Source organism: Sceloporus undulatus, chromosome 1 (genome assembly GCF_019175285.1).
Source record: "Sceloporus undulatus isolate JIND9_A2432 ecotype Alabama chromosome 1, SceUnd_v1.1, whole genome shotgun sequence".
NCBI lineage: Eukaryota > Metazoa > Chordata > Lepidosauria > Squamata > Phrynosomatidae > Sceloporus > Sceloporus undulatus.
The window spans coordinates 214,857,106-214,883,134 of record NC_056522.1 but is presented as its reverse complement, the minus strand read 5'-3'; the positions used below and the strand labels follow the sequence as shown (position 1 = coordinate 214,883,134).

Sequence of the window (26,029 nt, the reverse complement as noted above, 5' to 3'; positions counted from 1 at the left end):
ATTAATGTTAACAAGTAATTTTATAAAATCTTTCATTTAATGTTACTGGATGACTGTTGTAAAATGATTTAACAGTAAGATGTTGGCACTAACTCAGATGCTTCCAGGCTAAAATATTACCAAGTCACGGCAAATGTGCACAAGCTTGTGCATGTCTACTTAGATGCAAGTCTCATTGAGTTCAGAAAGGTATAATGCAGGGATGTTGAAGAATAGATCCTGCCCCTGACAGCTTCTTCTGCTGTTTTCTGTAATGAGTAGACTTTAAATACCTTCAACAGAACTGCACTGTGCTTTGCAGACAGACAGAAAATTGTAGCAAGAAACTGAGTGATCTTTCCAGTCAGGGGCAGTGTTTCATAAAACTGAGCTATGTTTTGTAGGTAGCTATGTTTTGTAGGCTTACTCCTAAGTAGACACACATGGAATTGAACTATACTTTGCATGTTTGATGGGAAAATGTTCAAGATGGTGAGAATCTCATTTGCCCACTTTATTCTGGGCTTGCCTATTCTGTGCCTTTCTCTGACCAACATTCTTAACCCATTTCACTGATGGAATATGCCCTGGAAGACCTTCACAAATTGGAATTTGGTCCTTAGGACTGAAGATGGTTTGTCATCTCTGAAATAACGGGGTTTTATGTATTGTGGGGTGGCGAATCTTTACACAGAGCAATTTTGAAATTGCCATCAGCTTTATGAATCATGCAAGTTTTCTTTGTGTGTATGTGTGTGTGTGCTTTTGCTCATTTTTATTAGTAAAAGTGAAGCTGCCCAAACAGGTTGAGTGACAGCAATCAGACAAGGGGCCATTGTTTCATTCCATCCTGCTAGAGATTTCTTCAGGTTTGCAAAATGTAAGAGCTGAGAGGTCAAATTCTGGCCTAACATCATCAATGGCAGAGTTCCCAGGTACTTCAAGGTCTCCAGAGTATTTACTGTGAATCCTTCAGAACTTTTAAAAACACTATGTTATATTATGTAATTTTTGTGGTGAATTCTTTCCAGGCATCTCTGAGGTAGAGAGGAAGGTATGTATGTCATGAATTGTGCACAACAATGCTGTTTGCAATACAGAAAATGATTTGTATAAGTATACAGTGTTTTACTCAGGGTATGAAAATCTGAGAAGAAAGGGAGTGGCATTAATAGTGAGGAGAGATGCAACAAAAGCAGCCAAAGGCCATAATGCAAAGTCTGGCTGAATAATATCAATAGGACTTCATTGAAAATGTATCAATATAACTATAATATGTTTTTGCTCATACAGAGGCAGAGGAAAAACAGTGAAATATTCTATGCTGGAGTCAAGAAGGAAATTGATCACATACCAAAGGAGGAATTCCTTGACAATTATAGGTGATTGCAATGCAAAAGTAGGAAACAGAGCAGAATCAAAGAAAATTTGGCTTAGAAAGGAAACAGGAGACCAATTGACTGAACTTTTCAAGCCAACAGTTTGTACATTATAAACACATTCTTCAAAGAGGCAACTGTATAAATGGACATCACCTGATGACTAATATAGAAATCAAATAGACTACATAATTTGAAGCAGAAGATGGAGAAGCTCTATTCTCCCTTCAGAAACAAGACCAGGAGTAGATTGTGGCACATGAACTATGATACCAAAAATGAGAAAAAAGCTAAAGAAGAACAGTAAACCAACCACCATGCCAAAATATAGCCTGAAAAACTTCCTTGTAGAATTTAAAGATAATGTAAAAAGAGACTTGCACTACTAAGTTTAATTGATCAGGAGCCAGAACAACTCTAGACACTAGCCAGGGACACTGTCAGCTAGGAATGCAAAAATATACTATCTGCAATCAGAGAGAAAGAGTAGATGAAACTTTTTAAATAGTTAAGGACAGATGAGAAGCAAAAGTAGAAGGTGACAGAAATAGGGTCAGAACTCTGAATGCAAGTGTTCAGCAGCTTCTGTACAGGGGGTTTCTAATTCATGGGATTGTCATAAGTCAAAGTCAACTTGATGGCAGTTGTCAGCAAACCATGGTTAGATGCTCCAGAATGCATGTATTGCTCCACTGACAGGTCTTCTCATGGCCAAATACAATGACACGGGAGTCACCAATTGCCACTGACTGGAAAGCTTGACAGTGATGCAACAGGGGGTAGGGGACAGAGTAGAGACAGCAGAGATTGTAGCTGTTAAGAGTGCTGTTATACATGTCGTCCTGTTTCAAGTGGGGAGAGAACTTTCCCCAGTAAGCATGGTCAGTCTGATGAAAGGGCTAGCATTTCTTCAGATGATGGGGCACTCTTAAACCATTTGGTTCCTTGCAGGTATATGTATTATGTAGAGACAATATGATAGGAATGTCAAATTGACAAAACATTTTAGTTGTTCTTGGGGTGTCTCCAAGTTGACATCACACCACTAATTATCTGGCACAGTTGAAATGTAACATTTCCATGCTCTTGTGGAACCATTCTATAGATTTTAATTCAAAAGTAAGTGTTTTTGCATTGAATTAGTCCTGCTTTTCACTGAAATGCACACAAGGAGTTGCATCTTAAAATTGTTGCCACTTGCAGCTTAGATACAATTTTCACAAAGTCTGGTGCAACTGGGTTGGGAAGTAAGAGTGGAATCATAATTATAAAATTATGGATAATTAAACTCCATTACCCAAGCAGTGAATAAAAATTATAGAAGTACAGATGACAATTCACCATGAATACAGATTTTTTTGCTCCCACTCTCATAATACTAGAACTTGGGACACCTACTGAAGGTTTTGGCAGTAAGTTTAGGACTGTCAAAAGAAAGTATTTGATCACACTGCATAATTAGCGTATGGCATTCTTAAGCTATGATAGCCATTAGCTTGGATGGCATTGTGGCTTTTAAAAAATGTTTAGACAGCTTTAAAGAAGATAATTCTTATCAAAAACCATGACAATTTGATAGAGCCTCCATAGTCAAAAGCAGCTTACCTTTGAGCTCCAGATGCTGAAGAACAGAACAAATTCGGATTCCTATCGTGCCATATTCTGTTTGTGAGCTTTCCAACTGAAATTATTCATCTCATCCGGCAAGGCATTTTATATATTCATATTTATCAATGAAGCTAATTGATAAAAGTATATATGTAGGGACCAACATATCTGGCCACTTTTTTTCCTTCCTGGAATTCCAGACATTTTGAAGAAGTCCAAGTGTATAACCTGAAATAACCAGATATTTTGCATTGAAAACACAGTCCTGCTGTATTAAACAGATCTTCTAGAAGCATCAGACTAACCCATGGGCATTTTCCTCAAAATGGCTTCCTGTTGCCTCCAGTGTTGAATTTGGAGCCCATAAGTCGCTTCGGCGGCCATTTTTTCCAATTTTGAGGCTTCCAATTCGGAAAAAATGGCCACTGACGCAACTTACAGGGCCTGAATTCAACACTGGAAGCAATGAGAAGCCGTTTTGAGGAAAATGCCCATGTGATAAATTCAGAAGAGGTAAGTCAGGCACCGGAGGCGGTGCGATCAAGTCCCAACAATGGCTGGAGGACTGCACTGTGTCTATCGCTACTCTATAGCTACGTGTGGGAACCTGCTGCATGCTAATCTCTCAATAAAGGTTAATAAATATTTAAAAGGTTAATAATAATAAATGTTCAGTTTATATGTTTATATATTGTCTTTTTAATTAATAAAATTTATAAATTAAAAAAATAAATTTTAATAAATATATGTACATTAGCAGTGAAAATAGTTAATTGTACAGTCAGCTCTCTATAGCCACAGATTCTTTATCCACACATTCAACCACCTATGACTTGAAAATATTTTTTTTTAAAAAAATATAAATTCCAAAAAAGTAAACCTTAATTTGGCAATTGTATATAAGGGGCACCGTTTTACTATGTCACTGCACTTACTGGGACTTGAGCAGCCATGGATTTTGATACGAGGGGTCCTGGAACCAAACCCCTGTAGATGCCAAGGGCCCACTGTAATTTACTCCCTTCATGCAATGCAATTTGTTTTCAAGGCTGAGAATGTGCATCAAAACAACTTACACGTTGCATTTTTTAAAGTCTTTTGAAAGTTTTTCTTCACCATGAAAGAGTCACTTCCAACAACTAGTCCCTTAGAAGACCAAATGCTCCTTATTTTATTCCTTTTGTCCTATATGAAAGAGCTTCAGGACAGAACTTTTAAAAATGTCTTTTAACCATAGGTGTGTGTAGATATGCCGACATGCTCAGAATTGACATTTGTGACATATGTGCTACAAATGGTGGTATTCATTGCAGAATGAATCAGAACTCAATCTTCAGCTTGCTCTCAAGGGAGGATTCTTTTGCAATTGCTCCATGGAGATAGTAGGGTAATGCCTGCCTGCTGGCCTCCGTCATTTGCTAAACTCAAAAAAGGCAACAAAAGGCTGTTTGTTTAACTGGAAACATTGGGTAGGGGGCTGGCAGAGAGTCCATATGGTTAAGGTAGTCATAGGCAGAACAAGAAGGTTCTGTTTAATTATGGGAGGCGGGGGATCTATGAAACATTTTGCAAATAGCTGTTTAGAGGGAAAACCCATGAGATCAGCAGTGCTTTTCCAAACATGCAGCTCCTAGAACACCCCGTCAAAAGGAAAAAAAGGAAAAGGCTGTGTTGGGAAAACACTGAAGGGTTATCAATGGAAGGGGACAAGGTCTTCAAGATGCTTATGCAACAGAATTCGGCAACCATACAATGAAAGCTTTATCTGGCAACATCCTTAGAGAGAAACTGCATGTGTGGCTGGGGTGTTCTTTTAAAAAAGAAAAGGAAGAAGAAGAAAAACAAGGTAGAGTCATAGAGATTAGCATTTGCTTTGGAAAGACCCTGATAAGGTAGGGCCTCTTCCCCCTTTTCTGCAGCAATGCTATCAAGGACGCTCAGGCTGCCTCCACCTCTGCTGAACTTCTGACAGTCATGAAAATTGTGTCATTTTGCTATGCCTTTGGATTTTGCTTCTAGTTTAAAAACAAGTTTTACAACTAGGAGAAAATGTGGATATTCCAGGAATGGAAGATAGGAAAGCCAAAGTATTTCAGATGGCAGAAATTGTTAAGTTAATTATGCTGTTAAAGGTTAAATCATTAAAAAAATAGATTGGGAACATTTTGAACAATTCTTAAAGGAGATTATAATAAATAAAGAGGAAAAATAAAACAAATACCACAAGATTTTTTAAAATGACTTCCTGCTTGCATAAGTGCATATTTAAGCTAAATTCTCTGCATAACGTGTTAATTTACTACCCTGCCAATTTACTACATGAATTTATCTAGTTTTCAAAATGCTTGCATACTTTGAAATCTAGATAAATTCATGTAAATTGGTGGGATAGTAAATTAACACGTTACACAGTGAATTTAGCTTAAACATTCACTTATGCAAACAGGAAATCATTTTTTAAAATCCTGTGGTATTTTTTTTAATTTTTTAATTTTTTTTTTTTTTTTTTGTATAGTGGAATGTGTTTATATTTGTAATGTTGGTCTTTGGGAGATATAGTTCTTACCTTCTGGTTCTTCCTTGCTATGTATTTATGCATATATGTTAGTTACAGTTTTGTGTAATTAAGCAAAATAAAATATATATATACAGAAACTAAAAGCAAGTTTTAAATGATGTTTCTATTCTGTTTTTGTTTTGTTATTTTATTGTACTGGAGTGTTCTGGTGTGCAGAAAAGCAATTTATGATCACTTTTATTAAAAAATGAGCAAGTGCGTGTGTGTGTGCGTGTGTGTGTGTGTTGTTCTGCCCAGATTTTGACCATTTAAAAAATTTTGTTCTGTGACTTTTTTGGTTGTTGGTTTTTTTAAAAGATTATTTCCCCCTGATCTAGATTGTAAAATTAAAAATTGTATATTCTTTTATGTACTGAAAGGTGTTTCATAAATGTACTGTAACAATAGCAACATCTCAGGCTCCCTTTGCAACAGCAAAGATATCTGAAATCAGAATATCTTCAAAGAATAACTGTTCTGGCTGTTCTTTAAAGATGTATTTACTTATAATGGTTTTAGCCTGTAGTTCCCCCTAGAGAAAGCAGAACTAATGCAGAAGAAATGGGTTAGGAGTCAAAGGCTGGCATCCTATTAATAACATACGCACTTTCAATTGTGTCTGAAAAGAATAATAATAGTTTCTTCGGTTGATGAAGGGAATGAAAAGGAAATACGCCCATAATTCTTCCTCCCTCTAAGCTGAGACCCAACTGCTGCTTTTTTGACATGACAGCTGTCAAGGTGAGAAGAGGAAATGAAACTGGACCAGCAGAGCTTTATTCTCCCTCAGTTCAATGTAAGACCTTTACCAAAGAAGCATATCTCAAGAAGTGATTAGGAAAGAGGAAGACTCGCCTCAGATGCATCAACACTGCAGAAATAATGGGGGTTGACACCATTTTAACTGCCATGGCTCTGTGCTATGGAATTTTGGAAATTGTAGTTTGTTAGGGCACTAGGGCTTCCCAGAATTCCATAGCATGGAGTCATGGAAGTTAAAGTGATGTCAAGCCAGATTATTTCTGGGGTGAGTCTTCAGCCCCCATTACCTATTAGATTTTTATCATATTTATTTTAACCTTGTCCAGAGCTCTGTGGTCTCAGCAGGCCAAGTCAACAACAGTATCTTTTGAAACATGAATACTAGTGGGCATCTCCCAGGTATAAGATTGTTTTCAGGGACTGGAAAGTTAATTTTAAGAGGTTACAAATATTTACTCTGGTGCTGTTCAAAACTAATGAAATAATTACTTTTATTCATGTAAAACAAACACCAAAATGCTATAAGAATGTACAAAACAGAATTAGGTAGTGGGCAGAATTGAGACAAGTTACTTTTGGATTGACTGGAGGATTCTGGAAGTTGTAATAAAAGTCAACTTTCCAAGAATTAGAAAACTTACAACCCTCTTAATATAATAACTATAATCAGATACAGCAATCTTTACTAGAGCACAATTTTAATTTAATTTTGAAATGCATTAGTTATTGCAAAGGGGGAATTAATTACAAAGAATTTGATACATGTAGCAACTTAGTTTTGATCATTTTATATCAAAGACAAAGAAGGGCAGCAGTGAAAGTTTAACCCTTTTTCCTCTGGTCATCTTAAATATCTTAAAGCTTAAGCTCAACCCTACAGTCCAGTTGGTAATACAAATTTCCCATTGGCATCCATAAATTATTCCCATCACATATTTAGAATGTACTTAAATCCCCATATTAAATCTGCGATTTACATTCTAGCACAGCCAGCTATGAAACTTTACATTTTGTGTAAAGTGGTACTTCCTACTGATTCATATCCAGCTGCTCAAATCAAACTTTAAATTATTTAAAACAGGGACAAGAAGAATTCTGGTTGTTCAAAACAGTCACACTGCAGAGAGGGGAAGGCATGTGATTGCAGGTGGTATTGTCCCTCATAGGCTCTATTATAACAAGAATATGATAGAGTGGCCCAGATATGTGAATGTCCACTTTGTGTTCCACATGTTAAGAAGGACACTAAAGACCAAATTCAATTGTTAGTCCCAGCTTCAGTAGACCCATGGAATGATTCTGACTTACTATGTCAATACCTTGGTCAGTCCCATTGAATGAATGAGGCTACTTTAGTTCGGACTAATAATTAGGTTTAGGCCTTACAAATTACAGTATATCCAGAAAAAGGTGATTAAAAGATGCCAAAAAAGTTTTTACATTTTTATTACCTGTCTTGAATCCGTATATAAGAAGAAAGACAGGATATAAGTAAATAAACAAATAATACTAAAAAGCTGTGTAGGTTTATCATGAGGATTGATTTTAATCATGACCTGGTACATATTGCCGAAAAACAGCGGCCTGCCGGCGGCCTATTTCCCTCCAGAAAGAAGCCGCAACTGCCAAACAGAGCGACTTCCCTTCAGAGTAAAAAGAACCCAGTATTTCCAGGTTCTTTTTACAGTGCCAGACTGACATTGCAAATGCGCCACTGGCACACTCGTGACGTAAGTGACATGCAGTGCCGTGTGGACGCTGCCTGGCATTTACGTCACAATGGCAGCACCCATGTACATGGGACTCCACCATTAGTACAGAGCCACTCCGTACTACGGTTAGGGACCGTGCGGTTGGTTGCAGTCCCTAACCCTAGTATTGCCGCTGCCACACCACAAAGTGCCCATCTGTATCAGGCCCTTTTGACAAAAAAGTATTGAAAATGGTGTGTTCTGTTTTTATTTTATATATTTTAAATTATGTTTTAAATGCATTTTAAACTGGTTTGAACTATGTGTTTTAGTAGAACTTATATTTAATTGGTTTTTTTTAAAACTTTTGTTACAGTACATTATCAGCTGAAACTTGGTTTTGAATTTTGTAAGCTTCCCTGGGTCCCTTGGAAGATGAAAGGCAGAGTATTAATGGAATAAATAAATTTTTAAAATAAACAATTATTTGTTTATTTGAAAGGAAGATATGACAGCTCTCTTGAAATATGTGAAGCGCTTGACTGTAAACTTGTTTTCTGTTACAGATGTGGCTATACATCATTTGGACTGATTGCACTGAGACTGGGTTGAGTGTGGTGTACATCTTTAGTGTAGATAAGCCATAAGTCAGGACTAACTGAAGCTCATGGACCTGAAAGTAATTACTCCATGTAATTAATTAATTTGTTTTATTTATATACCGCTGTTCCAAAGATCATAGCGGTAAACAGCAAGTAAGCTAATTAGCAAGTAAGCTAATTTGCCCCCAACAGTCTGGGTCCTCATTTTAGCGACCTCGGAAGGATGCAAGCCTGAGTCGAGCTTGGGCCCTTTTGCTGGTCTTGAACTCGCAACCTGGTGGTTTTGAGTGAATGGCTGCAGTACAGGCATTTAACCATTGCGCCACCAGGGCTCCTTTGTATGATTATATGGGAACAGAACCCATTGTTCTTTAAGTATAATTTCTGTGAGCGCATATAATTTTAGTATGCAATGTTAAAATAGGGATCTATACATCTGTGAGAATTAGGTAGCTTGTTTTATCTAGATTCTCTCGAGATCAAAGTTCTCAGAACAAACAACATTTTGGAAGTCTCTGTATGCTTCTGTGTCTGTCTTTCATAAGAAGGAAACCCTGTGGCTGTAAGCCAGACAGTTTGAAGGACCCTAGATTGTGAGAAGTGCCATGTTCCCAAAAGTGTGAGTATGTTCTGCAGGTACATGTATTGAATTTCCAGCTGATAATTTAAAATAACCTCTCGTATTCTTTTGGTGTTGATTGTTAAGAATGTGTAATGATGTTTTGTAAAAAATACCCTGAGTATGTCACTGGAACCAGATAATGAGATGGTAGGCCAATGCACAGAAGAGCATGATATGCAATAGATGAAGATACTTCAGGAACTGGAATATAAGCAAATAAAGAATGTTGGCTCCTGCAACTAAAAATCATCTGAATATTGTAAACTGAAGGCATATTTGATACAAATTTTTCCAAAGCTGTGCCTATAAAACTAAGAACAGGTGGATTACAGGTCTTCTTGATACAATGCCAAACAATCTAAACCTTTCCGTGTCACACTGAAAGAAGTAAGAAGGGTATTTTAATTCTCAAGGCAACTTGGTAAGGATCCCAAACCACCCTGAAGCAGGTGTATTTACTAATACAAATACTCCTGTTTCCACTTCAGGCTGTGTGCACTAACATTGCATTGGACATAACTTCAGAAGATTTCCTTGTTCTTGAGAGGAGATTTGTGTGGTTATAACGGATGGTCTTTTCAGTAACCTGCAATGAGTCCTCAGTGGAGATTAGGTGTGTACTGTCTGAACTTCTTTGATTTTGCAGGCCGTGGTTTAAATAAAATGTACTTGCTACCCATGTCAAAAATGTATCACTTGGACCTGCTACAGACTATTATGATGTGGCAGAACACATGTATGAGAGCATTCCACACAGTTTCAAATTAAAAATTAGGATAATTATTAATCAGTTTTTATTGCCACTTGCTGAGTCAGATGGCAAAGCTTAACCATCCCATTTATCATCAGGTTTTTCTACAAGGTTGTTGTGCACACTAAGAACAGGATTTAGTTCATATTAATTTCCCTCTCTCTTTCACATTATTAGCATTTGATATGCATGCTGAATAGCCCATTTATCTGTTCCTCTTTCCTAACTGTGCCCCAGTGTTTGTATTGTGTTGGATTGGCACAATGCAAATAAATCTCTAAATTTCAAGGTTTCCACACTTCTTTGCTTCACCTCTGTGTCTTTAACCTCAAAAAATTACACAGGTAAAGTTTTTTGCACCATTTTTGCCATGAATAATCCCAGTTTCGTGTCTTTCTGCTATTAATTATGCAGTGGACAGTGAGTTGAATAGTGTCAGCAACCCTAATGTGTAAGTAGTGTTTGTGTGCCTTTTTAAGTATTCATTTCTGCCATTCTCTTTAGTTTTTCTGTGTGCCAACCCTTTTCGGGGGGGGGGGGTCACACTTACATATTCCTCCACATTTCACCACTTTGGCTTTATTTCTATTCATGGTGACCATGTACTTAGGAAATATTTACACAATTTCGTTTTTCTTTAAGCACGGGGTCTTTTTGGAGCTTATTTTTGAATGGCAAGTACGACTCAGTTGTGTGTATTTTTCCTGATTAAACTGTTCCAGATGTCAAACTAGCAGCTGTTAATTTGCTACAGTGATCTGTTATTGCAACATTGTTGTTTCTAGAACAATTTTGGGTGAGGAAACCTATCAGCAAGTTAGTCCTGTAGTGTTGTGTTGCTGCAAAACAGTGTGGTCACAATCTAATTAAAGTGCTTTTAATTCCCAGTCACCTCAAATCCAATTCTCCTGTTAAAAACAGTGAAACTTAAAATGCTTAACTTAGGCTGGATTGCGCTCTGAAAATATTTGTTATTGCCTGCCCATCTGATATGTATTATGTTAACAAAGCACTGTGACAAAACATGATACTATAGAGCAGTAACCCATTTTTCTAGTGCTTCCCGCTCTGGACACTAGATAGGACATGAACCAGTGGATTTAGATTACAAGAGAAGAGATTTCACCTAAGCATTCAGATCTTCTTGATTGTAAGAAATGTTTGACAGTGGAATATTCTGCCTTGGAAAGTAGCAGACTTTCTTTCTTTGGAGGTCTTTAAAAAGAGGTTAGACGGGCATCTTTCAGTAGTGCTGTAGTTGTGTATTTCTGCATGTCAGAGAACTGGATGAGATGGCCCTTCTGTGATTCTATGATTCTTTCTCCACACAATTTTGTAGAAAGTCATAGTGTGCTTCTTATGAGTGCATTTGTGTGTGTTAAGTAAAATATTTTTCACCCAATACCCATTGTTGAAGCAGTTTGCATAATATATGTTGTACGTACTATACATACTACATATATTGTATGTACTAAAAGGATGAGAGAATAGAATAGGAGAGAGTTCAACAGTAATCCCTGATCATTTTGTTTTTAAAAAACTGTTGCCATACCATCTCTTGCTTTTTTGTTTTTAAATCAGGAATGGATATATTTTAAATATGGACTAGAAAGAGAAGCACTTCCATTGATAATGCATGACTGATTAATATGACCAAACAACAGTTTCAGCCTTTTATGTAAAACATGTTATACCTTCTTTCTAAGATCCCTATCAAATGCTAGAGGCATGAAACACAGAATTTTCCTCAGCTTGAAAAATCAACTTTAAAAATTTAGGTAGCTATCATTACAGTCATAAAAACAACTCTACTTTTCCATTTCTCAAAAGTAATTTAAATATATTATTTATTTTAAAAACATTAATATTTTGCTAGTGTACTACACCAGTATATAAGGAGCATAAGCCAGCACTTAAACCTTATGATCTTCCTCATCCATCATTTAATAAAGTCACATCCCTCTAATGATCAAATAACTAAAAGTTAAAGTCACACTGCAAAAATGAATAAAGTTATTCCTTGTTAAATTACAATTATAATGCTGTGTTGTTATGCCTAATGACTGGGGAAATGAACCAATTACAAGTGATACTTTTGAGACCTAGCTGCTGCAAAACTTTGCCCACAAACAATTCCATATATTTCTTGAAAGTGGCATCAGCCTGACTATTGTAAACAGGAATGCTAAATCTGATCTAGGTAAGTATATGATATTCTCATGAAATCTTTTTTTAAAGGCACAGCAAGGTTGGGTTTTTAGAAATCAGACAACAGAAAAGAAGCATGAATATATATATATATATATATTATATATTTTATTTAAGACTATCAACTGATGTCTGGGAAGTGGCCCCTTTTTATAACAAAGGTTTCATGAAGGACGTTTCTACTCAATTTGAACTTGCCAGCATTGTAGCTGCTGTTGTATTTTTATTTGTTTGTCGCATTATTTCTATGCAGTTTGCCTTAGTAGAAAAAGAATAACATTGCTAAATGTAAACACAGTGGTTTAGGACATTTCTGAGATCTTCCTTAAATAAACAGAAAGATCTGAAAACCTACAGCCTTTACACCAACAAACCATGTAGCTGTGTCCAGCTAATGAAAGTATATTTACTACAGAATTGTTTCATAGCAGGATAAAACAATGCAACTCATTTCCTGGCATGTGAAGCTGTGTGGTTTTGGGGTACAGAATGTTAAGCCTGACAAAAAAAATCTCCGGTGGCTGGTAGCAGATGTACTGAAGACCTTAACTGATATGCACGTTTTCTTCTGCATCTTATTGGTACTCTCCCACCAGATCTCTGGAAACACAAAGAGGGAAAATTAAGAAGAGGAATATTACCCAGAGCTTTGATAAATTTCATTTGGAGTGATGCATATGCTTTATTAATAAAAGGTATTTAATGTTGCCCATCAGAAATAGGTAACCAGGTACTCTCCAGATGTTCTGTACCAGTGCTACGCAAAGTGATGGTCAATGGATCAGTACCAGTCCTTAGTTGATGGTCTGTGTCTGTGCCTACTGACAGAATAGAAAAAAACACCTGTCAGTAGGCACAAATATGATACTGGTCCCTGGAACATTAGGAAAAGAAAGATGGTGGTTTCTTTCATCAAATAGCCTGAGAAGCACTGCTCTCAACCACAAATCCCAGAATTGTTTACCATTGACCATGCTGGCTAGGGCTGATAGGAGCTGGCATTCTGAACAGCTGGAAGATGCAATCTGCCTACCCCTTTTATAGCCATGAAAGTTCTGCAGTGTCGCCATTTGCAATTCTCTCTCCACCTTCTCTTCCCCTTTCCCATCCCCATCTCCCTTCTCCCCTCCCTCTGTATGCACATGTGTATAGATAGACACACATCATTGAATGACTGTATCTGTATGATTATTCCCAATCTATTTTATTCCAAAAACTATGGAGGCATAGTTTAATTTTACAGAGGTGGTGGTGATGATGATGACTTTATGTAGCATCACTGATGTGGTAGTCTTACTCTTTGGGGAGATGCAGAGCTACCCACCTAATTCCCCCAAACCACTATCCCAGAAAGCAAGAGGCTTACTTAGTTATTATAAAGGAGGAAGCTGACTAACCAATTAAATGTAATTGACTGCCTATGATAATCCTAACTTCTGCTGCACCAGCCTCAGAACATTAGCCACTGGATTTGAATGGGGGGGATTAAGCATGTTCCGATCAAAATGAGATAGTAACAGAGGTCCAGAACAGACGGGCCGTCCATGACGCATTTGTCACGTGCTAGGGTTGCCTCGGGGTGGTGCAGCCACATGCCCCTCAAACCTTGCATGTAACGAGGATATCATCATGGCATCCTCCTGTCCACATGGGGGCACCATGATGTCACACACGTACTGTGTCCAAACGGTATGGCACATGCATGACCTCTTTGTGCTGTCCCAGGCTGCTTTCAGCAGTCTGAGCACGGTGCGAGAAGGAGCTCCAAAATGGAGCTCCTTTTGGGCGCACGCCTCATTCCCACAGACACAAAATGGCTGCGGGAATGATGCCAGGGAGAAAGGGGCTGAGTGGCCCCTTTCTCTCATGGCTCTGGCTTCCAAGGTGTCCAGGGGCATGAAGCCCCCAAAAACATCCTTTTTCCAGGACACGGGGAAAGCGGCATTTTGCTGCTTCTCCATGGCCTGGAGAAGTGCCTGATTGGGGCCTCTGAGCTGCCGGTATGGTTGCCCTGGCCTCAATCCTCTGGGGAAAGGGGCGGGTACAGGACGCCCCAAAGGGGCGGTCTGTACCGCGCCTTAGATATTCATTCATTGATTTGAAACATGTTTCCTGATTGCCCTGTGTGGATTTTCAGTCTTAATTTTAAGTGGAAATCTGTGTAAAGCCATGATTCTGCCCAACCTTTCTCAGAAATAACTTCTGTTTATAATGGTTACAAATGCTTAGGAGTGAAGGTTTATAGAATTCTGGCCAGGAATTCCAAAGAAATGTATCAGTATTTAATTCAGATTAGACAAAAGAAAACACTTCTTCAAACAACATGCAATTAAATAAATCCATTTGATTTTTCTGACAGAAGAGATGATGACAGCTTTACAAAGAGATTAGACAAATTTGTGAAGGATGAGTTGAAGAATGGCATTGGATATGAACTCTGTATAAAACCTCCAAGTTAAGAGGCAGTATCCCTGAATTGTATTTCTAGGGGGAACAGAAGGAATGAGCTGTATTGCCTTGGCCTGGCTTGCAGGACATCCAGAAGCAGGTGGTTAGCTGGACAGATGGAGGAACATGAATGGGATATGTACGTCTATCAAGATGTGTCTTTGTGGTGCATGTGGTGCACATTTATGGGCAGATGTGTGCAAATGTGTTTTTTTTTATGGATGGACAGATGAGTGTTTGTGAATGTGGCTTCCCTCCTCTGTCATTCTGCAGAAAGTTACCATGAGTTAATGCAGCCCTCTGAATAGAAGAGGTTTTCTCCATCCTGCTCCCCAAATATCACAAGGGCTACACTGTCACATTCCATATTACATTGTGCATCCAGATGGCTTCTCCACTTTAATCTCTGGTATCCCTTTCATGCAAAAATAATTAAGCTGCTTTTCAACAGATTCTTTTCCCAGGGTTGCCAGGCTGGATCCAGAATGGGTCCCTTGTAATTCCAAGCATATTGTGGAGCAGGAAAAGGTACTATAAAGCTCCATGGAGCTGGGTGAAGGTACCTGGGCTTCCATCACCTTCCAAGCCTCAGCTTTCAGCCTCAGCTGTTGCCTAACCCATGAAAAGTGGGAGGAGGGTACGTGAAGACAAAAAAAAAAAAAAAGACCTGGAGGGAGTCCTCTATGTTCCCCTCACCCCCACCCCACTCCCCACCAAGGAGACAATAGCCACATTTGCAGGGGATGGCTGTAGCTGAAAGTTAAGGTTTGGAAAGGTGAGCAAGGTCAGGAATCTTTGTCCAGCTTATCAGGACTTTACGCAATCCCATTTTGCGCCACGATTTCTTCAGGACCAAAGTTACACAAGCCCTGTCCTATATCTAACCCTGTCAACTCCCCCATTCTCCTTATTTGTATGGAAAGCAACTTGTTGGTTTCCAATAAAACATACCAGGAGGAGATATGGAGATGACTCATAAGAAGGCTCCTTGGACTACATGGGATCTCCAGATAACGCCTATCATCCCTCACCATTAGGCATACTGGCTATGACTGCTGGGTATTCATGGCCAACAGCAGGGCATCTGATCTGCAGCCCTAATGTCAATAATTTTTGACAAAGTAGAAATAAGCAGTGTTCCCCTGCACTAGAAGATAATCCAAGTACGGTCAAATAAGGTTAACAAAAATTTAGGCACCTCTGTGTCACTTTTTGGTTAATCAGCCACTTCAAGAACTCTTGGGTAGCCATATCATCCAGGAGTTTGTTGTAATCGCTGGTGAAAGTGCCGTCTGCGTGCCTTCTACCAACATCTTCAGCTGTACCAGCTCCTTCTGAGAAACTTAAAGGGGAGAAACAATTAAATAATATCCTTACTGAACAAAACAAAGGCAATCCTTTGTGCAGTTCTTCATTTTGTCAAAGTTCCCAATCTATAGAAGACTGGATTTTATTTCTTCTTAACAGTCAATCTCCTTCAAAATAGCTGGGATTTTGATTGCAAAAGCAACTTCTTTAAAATGTTTTTTTAAACAAAAGAAATTACACAACTATAAAAGGAAGCATTTGTCACTATCTGAAGCTAAGTCTTTGCAATATCACATTGATTTCAACATAAAGTGTTAAAGCCCATAATGATCTCTCACATCTAAATAAATGGAACTTATAAGTGGTTAACATTGGCTGGATTCTTTTCTGTATACTAACTCATCTCTAGAGTGTTTGTTACATATTGTTGTTAGTGATGTCCCAACTTCAGGTAGAAAGCATATCTAGTATGAAGCAGATAATCTATTTCATAGCTTCCATTAACCAAAATTCTTTATCAAGAAGCTGAGAATTCCTGATGCTGAATTAAGGGGACATTTTGATTGTCAGTTGGAGAAACTAGGTTATGAACTGTGGCTTGTGATTAGGTGCATATACCAATGACAGAAAGATTACTGCTTCCCTATTAACACCTACAGAACTTTTAAAATGAACTCTTTTCAAAAATGCCAGTATTCTCAGAGTGTTATATTTTCAGAAAAGAACAAGGCCATTTACACTTCTCATAAACAGTGATGCATTTCTATGCAGCCATTGAAATGCTTTCCAAATTATTGCCCAAGAAAACCACATTGCTTCTCAAAACTACACAAGGCAGCTTCCTTATCTGATAAGAGGAATGAATATGTGATGTGATGTAAGAATAAACTTTTTCTGAGGCAAAATTTCTGGGTTTCTTGCTTATGATTTTAATTAAGGTCAGAATCAAAAGAGACAATATAGCTAACTGAAGGCCTAATGTCACTGTTGGGAGGCAAATACAGTATAAAAAGGTAACATGCAGAAACCAGTCTCTTGCAGAGTTAAATGTATTCACAGTGGAGACCAACTGCTTCATTGAGCATTTCTTTTCACCTCTAAATTTAATGCCCAAGAAAGCTTTGGGGTAGGATGGGGGAAGAGGAGGATGTAGAAATGTCTTACTGTTAGCAACATCAGATGGCACTGATGGTTTTGCTCAGAATCTGCAACAGCCTGCTATCTCATTTCTCTATATCCATTTGATGATGTGTAAGCATACAAACATATGGAGAGAAACCCTGTTCCTGCTTTATGGTTGTGGAGTTTCTTTCAACAGGTACACAAATAGAAATGAAAGAGCAGTCACTTGCTGTGATCTCCATCAAACGTGTGCCTTAGATTTGACTGGTAATAATATCAGTACAACAGACTGTATTTCAAAGACCTGTTATGCTCTCTTGAAGCTATGGGAGCTTTCAGGGCTAGGTACACATGACATGCAAATAACAAATAGCACAATGGTACCAGATCACACACAGAACACACACACACACACACACACACACACACAAACAGAATATTCTCTGGGCATAGATGGATTTTGAGCAGAGATATAGCAGTGCTGAGGGTGCTTAACCCTTTCTACCTGTCCTTAAAAATACTCCCTCCATGAGAAGGAGATGGGGAAAGTAATGAACACTCTATCTTCCCATTGCTTCTCTACCATAAAATCCCAATTGTTCTGTAAACAAGAGAGACCTGCTATGTGAATTTATATGTACAATTGCACCTTGGTATCCACAGGGATCTGTTCCAGACCCCCCCCCCCTTGATACCAAACAAAGTGGGCCCTCAAGTCCCATTGTCCCTAACAGCAGAGCAACATGCACGTGCTTACTAGCACAACCACATACACACACCGACATTGGGGACGATGTGGCTTGCCATTTGTGGATGCAGATAAGGAGGCCCACTGTACAATATAGCCAGCCACTCAGCAACACATCCTTTAGGAATATAAAAATAAGAGGGTACAAGGAAGGATGTATTAGTAGTTGCCTTACATTCTTGAATGCCTGTTCTTTGTTTGCTCCAAGGGCCAAGATCTGATACCCACCATGACAGATTAAAGCAGCATGGCCTGTCCTAAAATTTGTTTCTTTGCTCATAATAAAAATGAAACTAGCTATCCTTGGCCTGATATCATCCCTCTCCAACTGATGCTTTAAGAATCTTCTAAGGGCTCACATAATATTGCCTATCAGGAGTTATATAACAGGATGTTTCAGTCATGTCTCATCTTGGTTGGCTGTCTTCCTAAATTCCAGCACACACTGTTGACTCTCAGATCTTATTTTATTATCATTACGGCAATCATAATCAATTTTATAGAGTGCCAGTGACATACATGGTGCCTTTTACAGTAGGCAATATAGATTTCGTGCATGGAACCAAGGGAGAAGAAAGAAGAAGAAATCCTGCTCAGAAGAGCTCACAGTCTAAAGGTACCCATAAGTACATGTGGGACAAGGCAGTTGATCTTTCAGTTGACAGTCCATGCAGACAAACGGGTAGGGGATTGAAAACTGTTGTGAGTGGGCTTTATTAGGAGAGGAAATGAAGCAAGAAAGATGCTGTTCCAAATGTACAGTTGCTTAGAAGGATGGATCAAAGTCAGCAGTGGGTAGAACAGACCAAGGAGCAAAAAGAAGGGGAGGTTGTCATGAGAGTGGTGAGAACAGGATGTAGGTGGTTCCTGATGGAGTACAGGTTACTGATGGAGGTGTTGGCAGCCTAAAGTTATGGGATGCTTTGAGGCAGGGGAGGGGTAAATATTCAGCGTATTGCAGAAAGAAGAGTGGGAAGGCAGGAATAAAACTTTAAAAGGGGTGGAAGGATGGTGACAGTGTGATGATGAGTTTAGCAGCAACTTCTCCTCTTGGTGCGGAAGGAAGGAGAGGCTTGAAAAGGAGGAGTTTGTACAAAGTTTGGAAATAACTAGAAAAAGCTAAAGGAAAAGCAAAAAGCCATAACATCTGAAGCACACAAATAAGGACTGTGGGCAAATAGGGAACAAGAGTGAATTAGGAAAACAATCCTGGTGATCCGGGAATGTCACTACATCATGTGGAAGCAGAGTTGGGTGGAGAAGAAATCACACAAATGCTGAAAACATTTACCTTTATGACGTGATCATAAGAAAACTGACTATTTAAGTATGTAACAGCACAAATAAATTTGCAAAGAGCTACATTTTAATTGGCATTTAGATCATTTCACACCCATGATAATATCTTCTATTACAAAAGTGTAATATGAAATACAGAGAGGAAGGAGGGGGAATAACATTGGAGTTCCACTATGCTTTGATTGGTGATAGCCCCCCAAAAACTAGGAAATGCTTAATGATAGTAGCAACAGATGGATTCTTACTCTCTTCTCCCTCGTCCATTCACGAGCCAAGCAATGAATTCTTTGGCAGCTTGACCTTCCAAATAAGAGCTGATATCACTGGTATAGGTGCCATCAGCGTGTCTCTCATACTCGGCATGACGCCTGGCGAGTCCATTGCTGAAAGAAGGACACAGTATTTGAGGACAGATTGTCTTCTTGTTTTGTCCTCTTGCTGACACTTTCCCCCTAGTGTCCTTCCTTCCCTCCTGCCTTCCCACCCTCTAAGAATCTCCCTGCAAGCTTGGCTGTAGGGACTTTCTTGAAGCTGCTTTCCAAAAGAGTGGTTTTCCAAGCTCTGGCATGACCAAGAAATGGGATTTAGGATCGATCTAAGCAGATTAGAGCTTTTGTTTTTCAGTGGCTGCTGTCACCAGGGCAAGGAAACAGGTTTAGCTGCCCCAAATCCTTTTCTCAGGACACTGTTCAAAGGGAGAGAAAAGGAAAAGCAGGCTGGTTAGGCCAGCATTAATTGTGTCTGCCAGGGGAGGAAAGCATTGGATACCTATTGTTCCACCTGAAAAGACATTGGATGGTGTTGGATTTCACACCATGCTTCAGACACTACTCTAATGTTTTCCACACCAAGGCAGTGGCATCACTAGGGTTGGCATCACCTGGTGCGGTAACTCATGATGTCACCCCACCCCACTGACATCCTCCCATACCACACCATATAGAAACTTTAGTAATGTTTTTTGTACTATTGTTACTCATAGTTCATAATTCCCATATATCACTGAATGTAAAGGCAATAGTTGTGACACAAACAACTAACAAAATTAAAATTATACCTTTAAATCACAATATCATATGCACAGCCTAAATGTATTTGCATTTACATGAATTCATGTGGTTAAAGTGAAAATGTGGTAAGTTGTGATGTTTTAAAGAAAATTTTAAAAGGATAAATACTTCTTTAAATTTTAAAAATTAATTTTAAAAACTTAAGATTTAATTTTTAACAAACCTGGGGCATTTTCCTTCTCCTTCCACTCAGTCTCACCCCACCCCACCCACACCATCTCTTCAGCATTTTAAAGGGATGCAAGCGAACACTACAGCCCCCCCCCAATACACTCTAATGACACCCCTGCACCATTCTCTCCTATGGAGAAATGTTTGGTGTAGCAAATAGTAACCCTGCTGAAGTAAAAGCAGAATCTGCTTCTTTTGCTACTTCAAAGGCTTCTGAATGACAGAAAACTCACTAGCAAGTACAGTACTGTATCCTGAAATGGACTGTTGTAAGGAAGTAAATGTTGTGTAATAAAGAAGCATGCTCATGCTTACAATAACAAGTATTTGGGCAGTTTTCTTCAAAGGGGGAAGGTTGCATGATTCAGATATTTTTCAGATCATTCAGTACATAATAAAAGGATTCTGTGACTTCAGGGCCCAAACAGACAGGCAAAAAAAAAAAAAAAAAAAGCTGCTTTGGTTCACTTTGGAGGTATGCTATTTAAATGACACGCACAGTTTAAGAGGCCAGAAGCTGTGCCAAAGCTCTGCTCCAGTTCTTAAGACTGGAACGTGGCTTTAGCCCAGCTTCTGGCCTCTTAGGACACATGCAGCATTTAAATAGCATACCTCCAAAGTGATCTGAAGTAGCTTTATGTTGGCCTGTCTGTTCAGACCCTGACTCCCTAAGCACTGATCTCCACATGGAGCCTTTTCATTTAGATTAACAGAAAATTAGTATAATTGTATAAAATATGGTGAAGATAATTTGATTCATCAAGCTGTCTCTGATCTCAGAAGCATCACAGGATAAGAATTCACGTGTCACATGCTAAGGCTAACCAAAGAAGAACCCCAAATACCCAGTTCATGGATGGTAATATTGTCACACTATGCTCAATACTGATATGGATGAGATTTGCTCTGTACTTCCTAACTGAGTCAAATTGACACTGAAGCAGGGAATGGACAGATGAGTGAAGAACTGTTCCATGTCTCAGTGATGCATCCCACTCAGATCTGTTTACAAACCATGTCTTTGGCTAATTTATGTTACCTGTAAAGAGTTGCCCACAGCCATACATCTGTCACCAGAGCAGGTCTGTTATGGAGTACTTGATGAGAAATTTGAAGAAGAATTAAGCTCTGCTTACTAGTGCTTCAAGCTTACAGGGGTAATATCAGTATGTTACCTGGTTCCACATGCTAGGTTCCCCTGGTCAAGAACTAGTTTTACTAAACAGCTACATTTCCCACTGTACTTTCAAAATGGTCTCTAGCCAAGTCTAAGATGTCCCCCATTCAGTTATTCCAGAGCACTCTTTTCACTCAGGGATTGAACTTTTTTGGGGTGTGGGCAGATGGATTCTGACAGGAAGCTGACTTGACTTGGACTGCCTCTAGTGTAGACTTAAAGAGTCTTCTTCAAAGCTCTATACTATACATTTATTATTTAAGGTTTCTGTGCAGTTATCTGTATTGAAGAGAACTGTGTTTCTGTCTGTTTGGATGTTCATATTGCATTACAGAGAAATAGTTCCCTCCTCATCTGCATTTATTAAATCTTGGCACTGAATAACTGGGTCCAGTTTCATTCACCTCACCAGTGTTTGTGTGGAACCCTTGTTTTCCTCCCTGTTTGCGTTCTGAATCAAATACATTGTGCTTAATTGAGGTTTTATGTATGTGCTAATTTTTATGAAATACAAAATACATTTAGCACAATATTTTTACAAAGTCCTCCCTCTACTGACATTAATTCTGCTAAAAGCTTCTAGTGTAAATGCAAACAAAACTCTTCAATCCTGTTAAAGGACTACTTCACACTTTGTGAGATTATGGATACATATAAAATATTTCACATCAACAAGTAAAGAATGAAATGAATGCACACGGCAAATACACACAATAAGCAATTTACATGTGTCAGGGAGTTGTGATGGGTTGTTGCTCCCTGTAAGGTGTACATGGTGTGTCATGTATCCATTTTATGTCGTTCCATTTATCATGTATTTGCTTCCACATAATGTGTGAAGTAGCCCATATGTCTGAGAGAACATTATCCAAAATGAAGGTGTGGATGGTTCTAATGACGCATGTGCCCACAATGCCAAGAGCACGGCTAGTTGTGATACCACATATGCAACTTGCCGCAAGTTTACACTTGCCAAGTATCTTGGCTTTATCTGCCCACACTTGGATTCAATTGATTAGAAAAATCTAATTTAAGCCAGCGTCCTAAGATCACTTTTTGGATGTAACTTTCCTTGTAATGAATGGGCCGTGTTTCCAAAAATGTAATCAGTTGCTCCATAACCAGCCAAGGGGTATGTAACTACAGAAGTACATCAAGCCTCTGGGTGCAGTCCTGCATGCACAAGAAGCTGTGATACCGAGACACAGTTCAGTTGTAGAGCACATGCTTAGTATGGAGGAGGTTGCAGGTTCAACCCACATGATCTCATGCTAAAGGGATTAAGTAGCAAGACATGGGAGAGATCTCTGACTAAAGAGCCACTCTGGCTCAGAAGAGACAGGATGGGACTACTCCATATGTACCTTTAATGCCAAGGGTGGCTAGTGGATCTGTTGCCATAGTGGTAGTGAAATCACTCCTGGCTTTGTGTCTGTTCTTCCTGCAGTGCCTCCAGGTTGTAGAAGAGCTGAACCTGGAAATAGGTTAGAAATAGGGACCACCACCTGGCTAGCTCTCATACAACCTAGGGCCATTGCAGGAAGAGCAGCTCTAAAGTTGAAAATTGCTTTGCTGCAATCAGCATTGACTGGCCAACCCTGTTTTGTTTCTTCTTTGCCATATCCAAGGTCATTGGCATCAGTCCCCCTCAAAAGGAGATTTCCCCCCCAGTCACAGTGTTCCTTCCAACCAGATGATCAGATCACTATTACGAAAGCTGATAGGGGAGGTCTTTGTATGCAAAATTCATACACACAGCACACAGCAAGGATTCATGAACCTTCCCTTGTGTGAATACTGACCAGGCCAAATTAACTTGGGATATATTTCACTGTAGTGATTAAATTCATTTGATCAAAATACCTTGAGAGATGGTCCAGCAGGTTTTCTTTCTCTTTCTCTTCAAGTCCTTGTTGTCTGCAGCAGAGGTTCACAGGTATTGTTAAAATTATGCTTATTCAGGTAGACAAACATTTCCCCCCCCCACACACACACATATACACTAAAGCAGTTAAACACGACAGCATTTGTCCATGACATTTAAACGTGTTGGACAAAAGCCACATGTGCATTGCATGACTGCATATTAATCCCATAATGATTCTAGACCTGTTGTTTTTATTACAGTCATTATTTACATCTGATTGATCAACAAATACACTCAGTAGCTAGCAATGTCCACGTCTAGTGTTTTATTTTGTTTTATAAAATGACTTCCAGATTAGAATAACTAGAAAAGCAACAGTGTAGTAGATTACAGATTACCCTTTTCTCTACACTAATGCATATGTCTTCTGCTTTTTTACTGAAGCAAATACCCAAACAGAATACTATAACTGACACATTACTCATAATCCAAAATGGGAAATTTAGTTTTGGAATTTGGAAGCCTCATAATCCAAAAGTGCTCTGTTATTAACTGTTTCACAATTCACCTCCAGCCCCAAAGGAGAGACAGCAGTTTGAAACTAAATGGCTTACTACTGGCAGGGCTTGTAAAATAGTTACTTTATTGGGCTACAATGCCTGAGATCCCTCAGCCCACATGGGCACTCAAACCACTAGCTAGGGGATTCTGGGAGTTATGGTAAAAAAGTAACTTTCCCCAGGACTGATTACTCGCTAGTTGAAAACCAAGAACCAATTCACACAGTCACTGCAGCTCTCAGCTAATCTTCTCTCCCACCTTACAGCAGTGGCATCATTGAAGTTGGTGTCACCTGGTGCAGGGGGTAGGCAAATTGCCTTGCCCAGCTGCCAGTCCAGACTACTACAGCCCCCCCCCCCCAGACATTTAGGGTCTGGCAAGGCTGCAGCCATGCAGGACCCTAAACACAGCTGCCTTAGAAGGCCTTCAAGGTCCAGTGCAGCTGCAACCATGCTGGACCCTGAAGGTAAACTTCCCACCACCACCTGGAAAGGCCATCAGTGTTCAGCATGGCTACAGCCACACCAGGTTCTGAAGGCACCACCATCTCAGCAGTTACTGGAGGGGGGCGGCAGCACTGCAGCCTCCAAAGGGCCTGTTTAGGGTCCTGTGTGGCTGCTGAGTGAGCAGGAAAGTGCCTTTTTTGCTTGCCCAGTAGCCGTGCCAGTCCCTTCGGATATATTGCCCCACTGGTGACACCCTCTCTGGTGTGTGTGGACTGCAGTCCCCTAGTGATGTCCCTGTCTCGCAGTGATTAAGTTTTGGATTCACTCATTACTTGCAAGGTTTGTCACAACAATCGACAATATTGCTTGCAACTATTTGATCCCTATTGGGAAGGTACAGGGTGGCTTTTTATAGGTGTGTATGTGTGTGAGGGGGCAATGATCAGGCTGGCCCATTTTTTTATGGGCATCATAGAAAATGATGCTGAAAAGTGAGGGAGATTAACAGCCAAATGTGAATAGAACAGCCCTTTGGATCATTTCTAAAATAGCTTTTCACCTAGAATTATTCAGGCAACACAATATCACTGATCCTTTCTACTTCACCCGGGGCTAAGTTTTAAGCATGCTTATTCATCTAAAATAATATTTCTTCAGATATTTATATCCCAGTGAATATCATGAAGAACTCAGGGTAGCATACAAAAATAAATCTATTTAAGTGGTATAAAACAAACTTAAACAATCAAGAGCATTTAAAGAGCATTTAACTCAGATGAGATTATTTGCAAGTCAATGTGTTGAGGATCAGGCTATTTGCTGCTAATTTCACTTTTGCTTATAATGACATGATTCTCCTTCTCCCAAACGTACAGCAAGGCTGAATAAAGAGGTTCTCAGTACACCTACCCACAACTGGAGTCAGCTTGGGACAACAGCATGCACTTGCATTGCTCAGTTCAGGAGTTCCCTGCTGCCAAGTCATGACTGTGTTATGCCATACTTATGTTAGAATTGCAAGGCAAAGACTCCTTCCCACTGTAATATCCAGACATTTAACATTGGTGTCCCATCCCACACATATAGTCTTCTCTCATACAGAGGAGAAGTAAGTTCCATAGGGCCAAACCCAGAGGTCTAACTGTTGGGCTATTCAAAATGAGCCCTTGAAAGATCTTCTGTTTATGAACTCTAACAAAAAAAAAAAAGAGAGAGAGAGAGGCCCAATGAGCCCAGCAAAATGACAGACTCTCTTGGGAGAACTGCCATTCATGGCTTTGCACATTAAATGACTTGCACATTAAATGAAGACACAGGCCATGCCCATTGAGATACTGGAGACATCTCTCTCTCTCTCTCTCTCTCTCTCTCTCTCTCTCCTTCTATCAGATGGGAGAACCATACTGACTAGTGACGCTGATGATGTAATATGCAAAAAGAGCAAGAACTACTCGCATGACTGTGAAACAGCAATGGACAATGACATATTTGGACACTGGTGAACCAAATACTGATCTGTGAGACAGCAAAGTTCTGATGCTTTGCCTGCATCAGAAATGGCAAATGATACAAAGATGTGAAGGACAAGAAAGCAAGGTTAAAAAAGAAAGAAAGAAAGAAAGAAAGAAAGAAAGAAAGAAAGAAAGAAAGAAA

At 39.3% G+C, this 26,029-nt stretch overlaps 1 protein-coding gene across 2 annotated transcripts in view; it reads right to left on the bottom strand.

Annotated features, from left to right (window-relative positions):
- Positions 1-12,297: 12,297 nt before the first annotated feature.
- GCG (glucagon) overlaps positions 12,298-26,029 on the bottom strand; it is a 27,020-nt gene continuing 13,288 nt past the window's right edge. For both annotated transcript variants that reach the window (XM_042437983.1, XM_042437992.1), the window contains 4 exons: positions 23,366-23,419; positions 19,330-19,467; positions 15,806-15,949; positions 12,298-12,759 (listed from right to left, as the gene is read on the bottom strand). In XM_042437983.1, the coding sequence (XP_042293917.1) occupies positions 12,735-12,759; positions 15,806-15,949; positions 19,330-19,467; positions 23,366-23,419 (361 nt within the window). In that variant the 3' untranslated portion in view covers positions 12,298-12,734. The remainder of the gene's footprint in view (positions 12,760-15,805; positions 15,950-19,329; positions 19,468-23,365; positions 23,420-26,029) is intronic.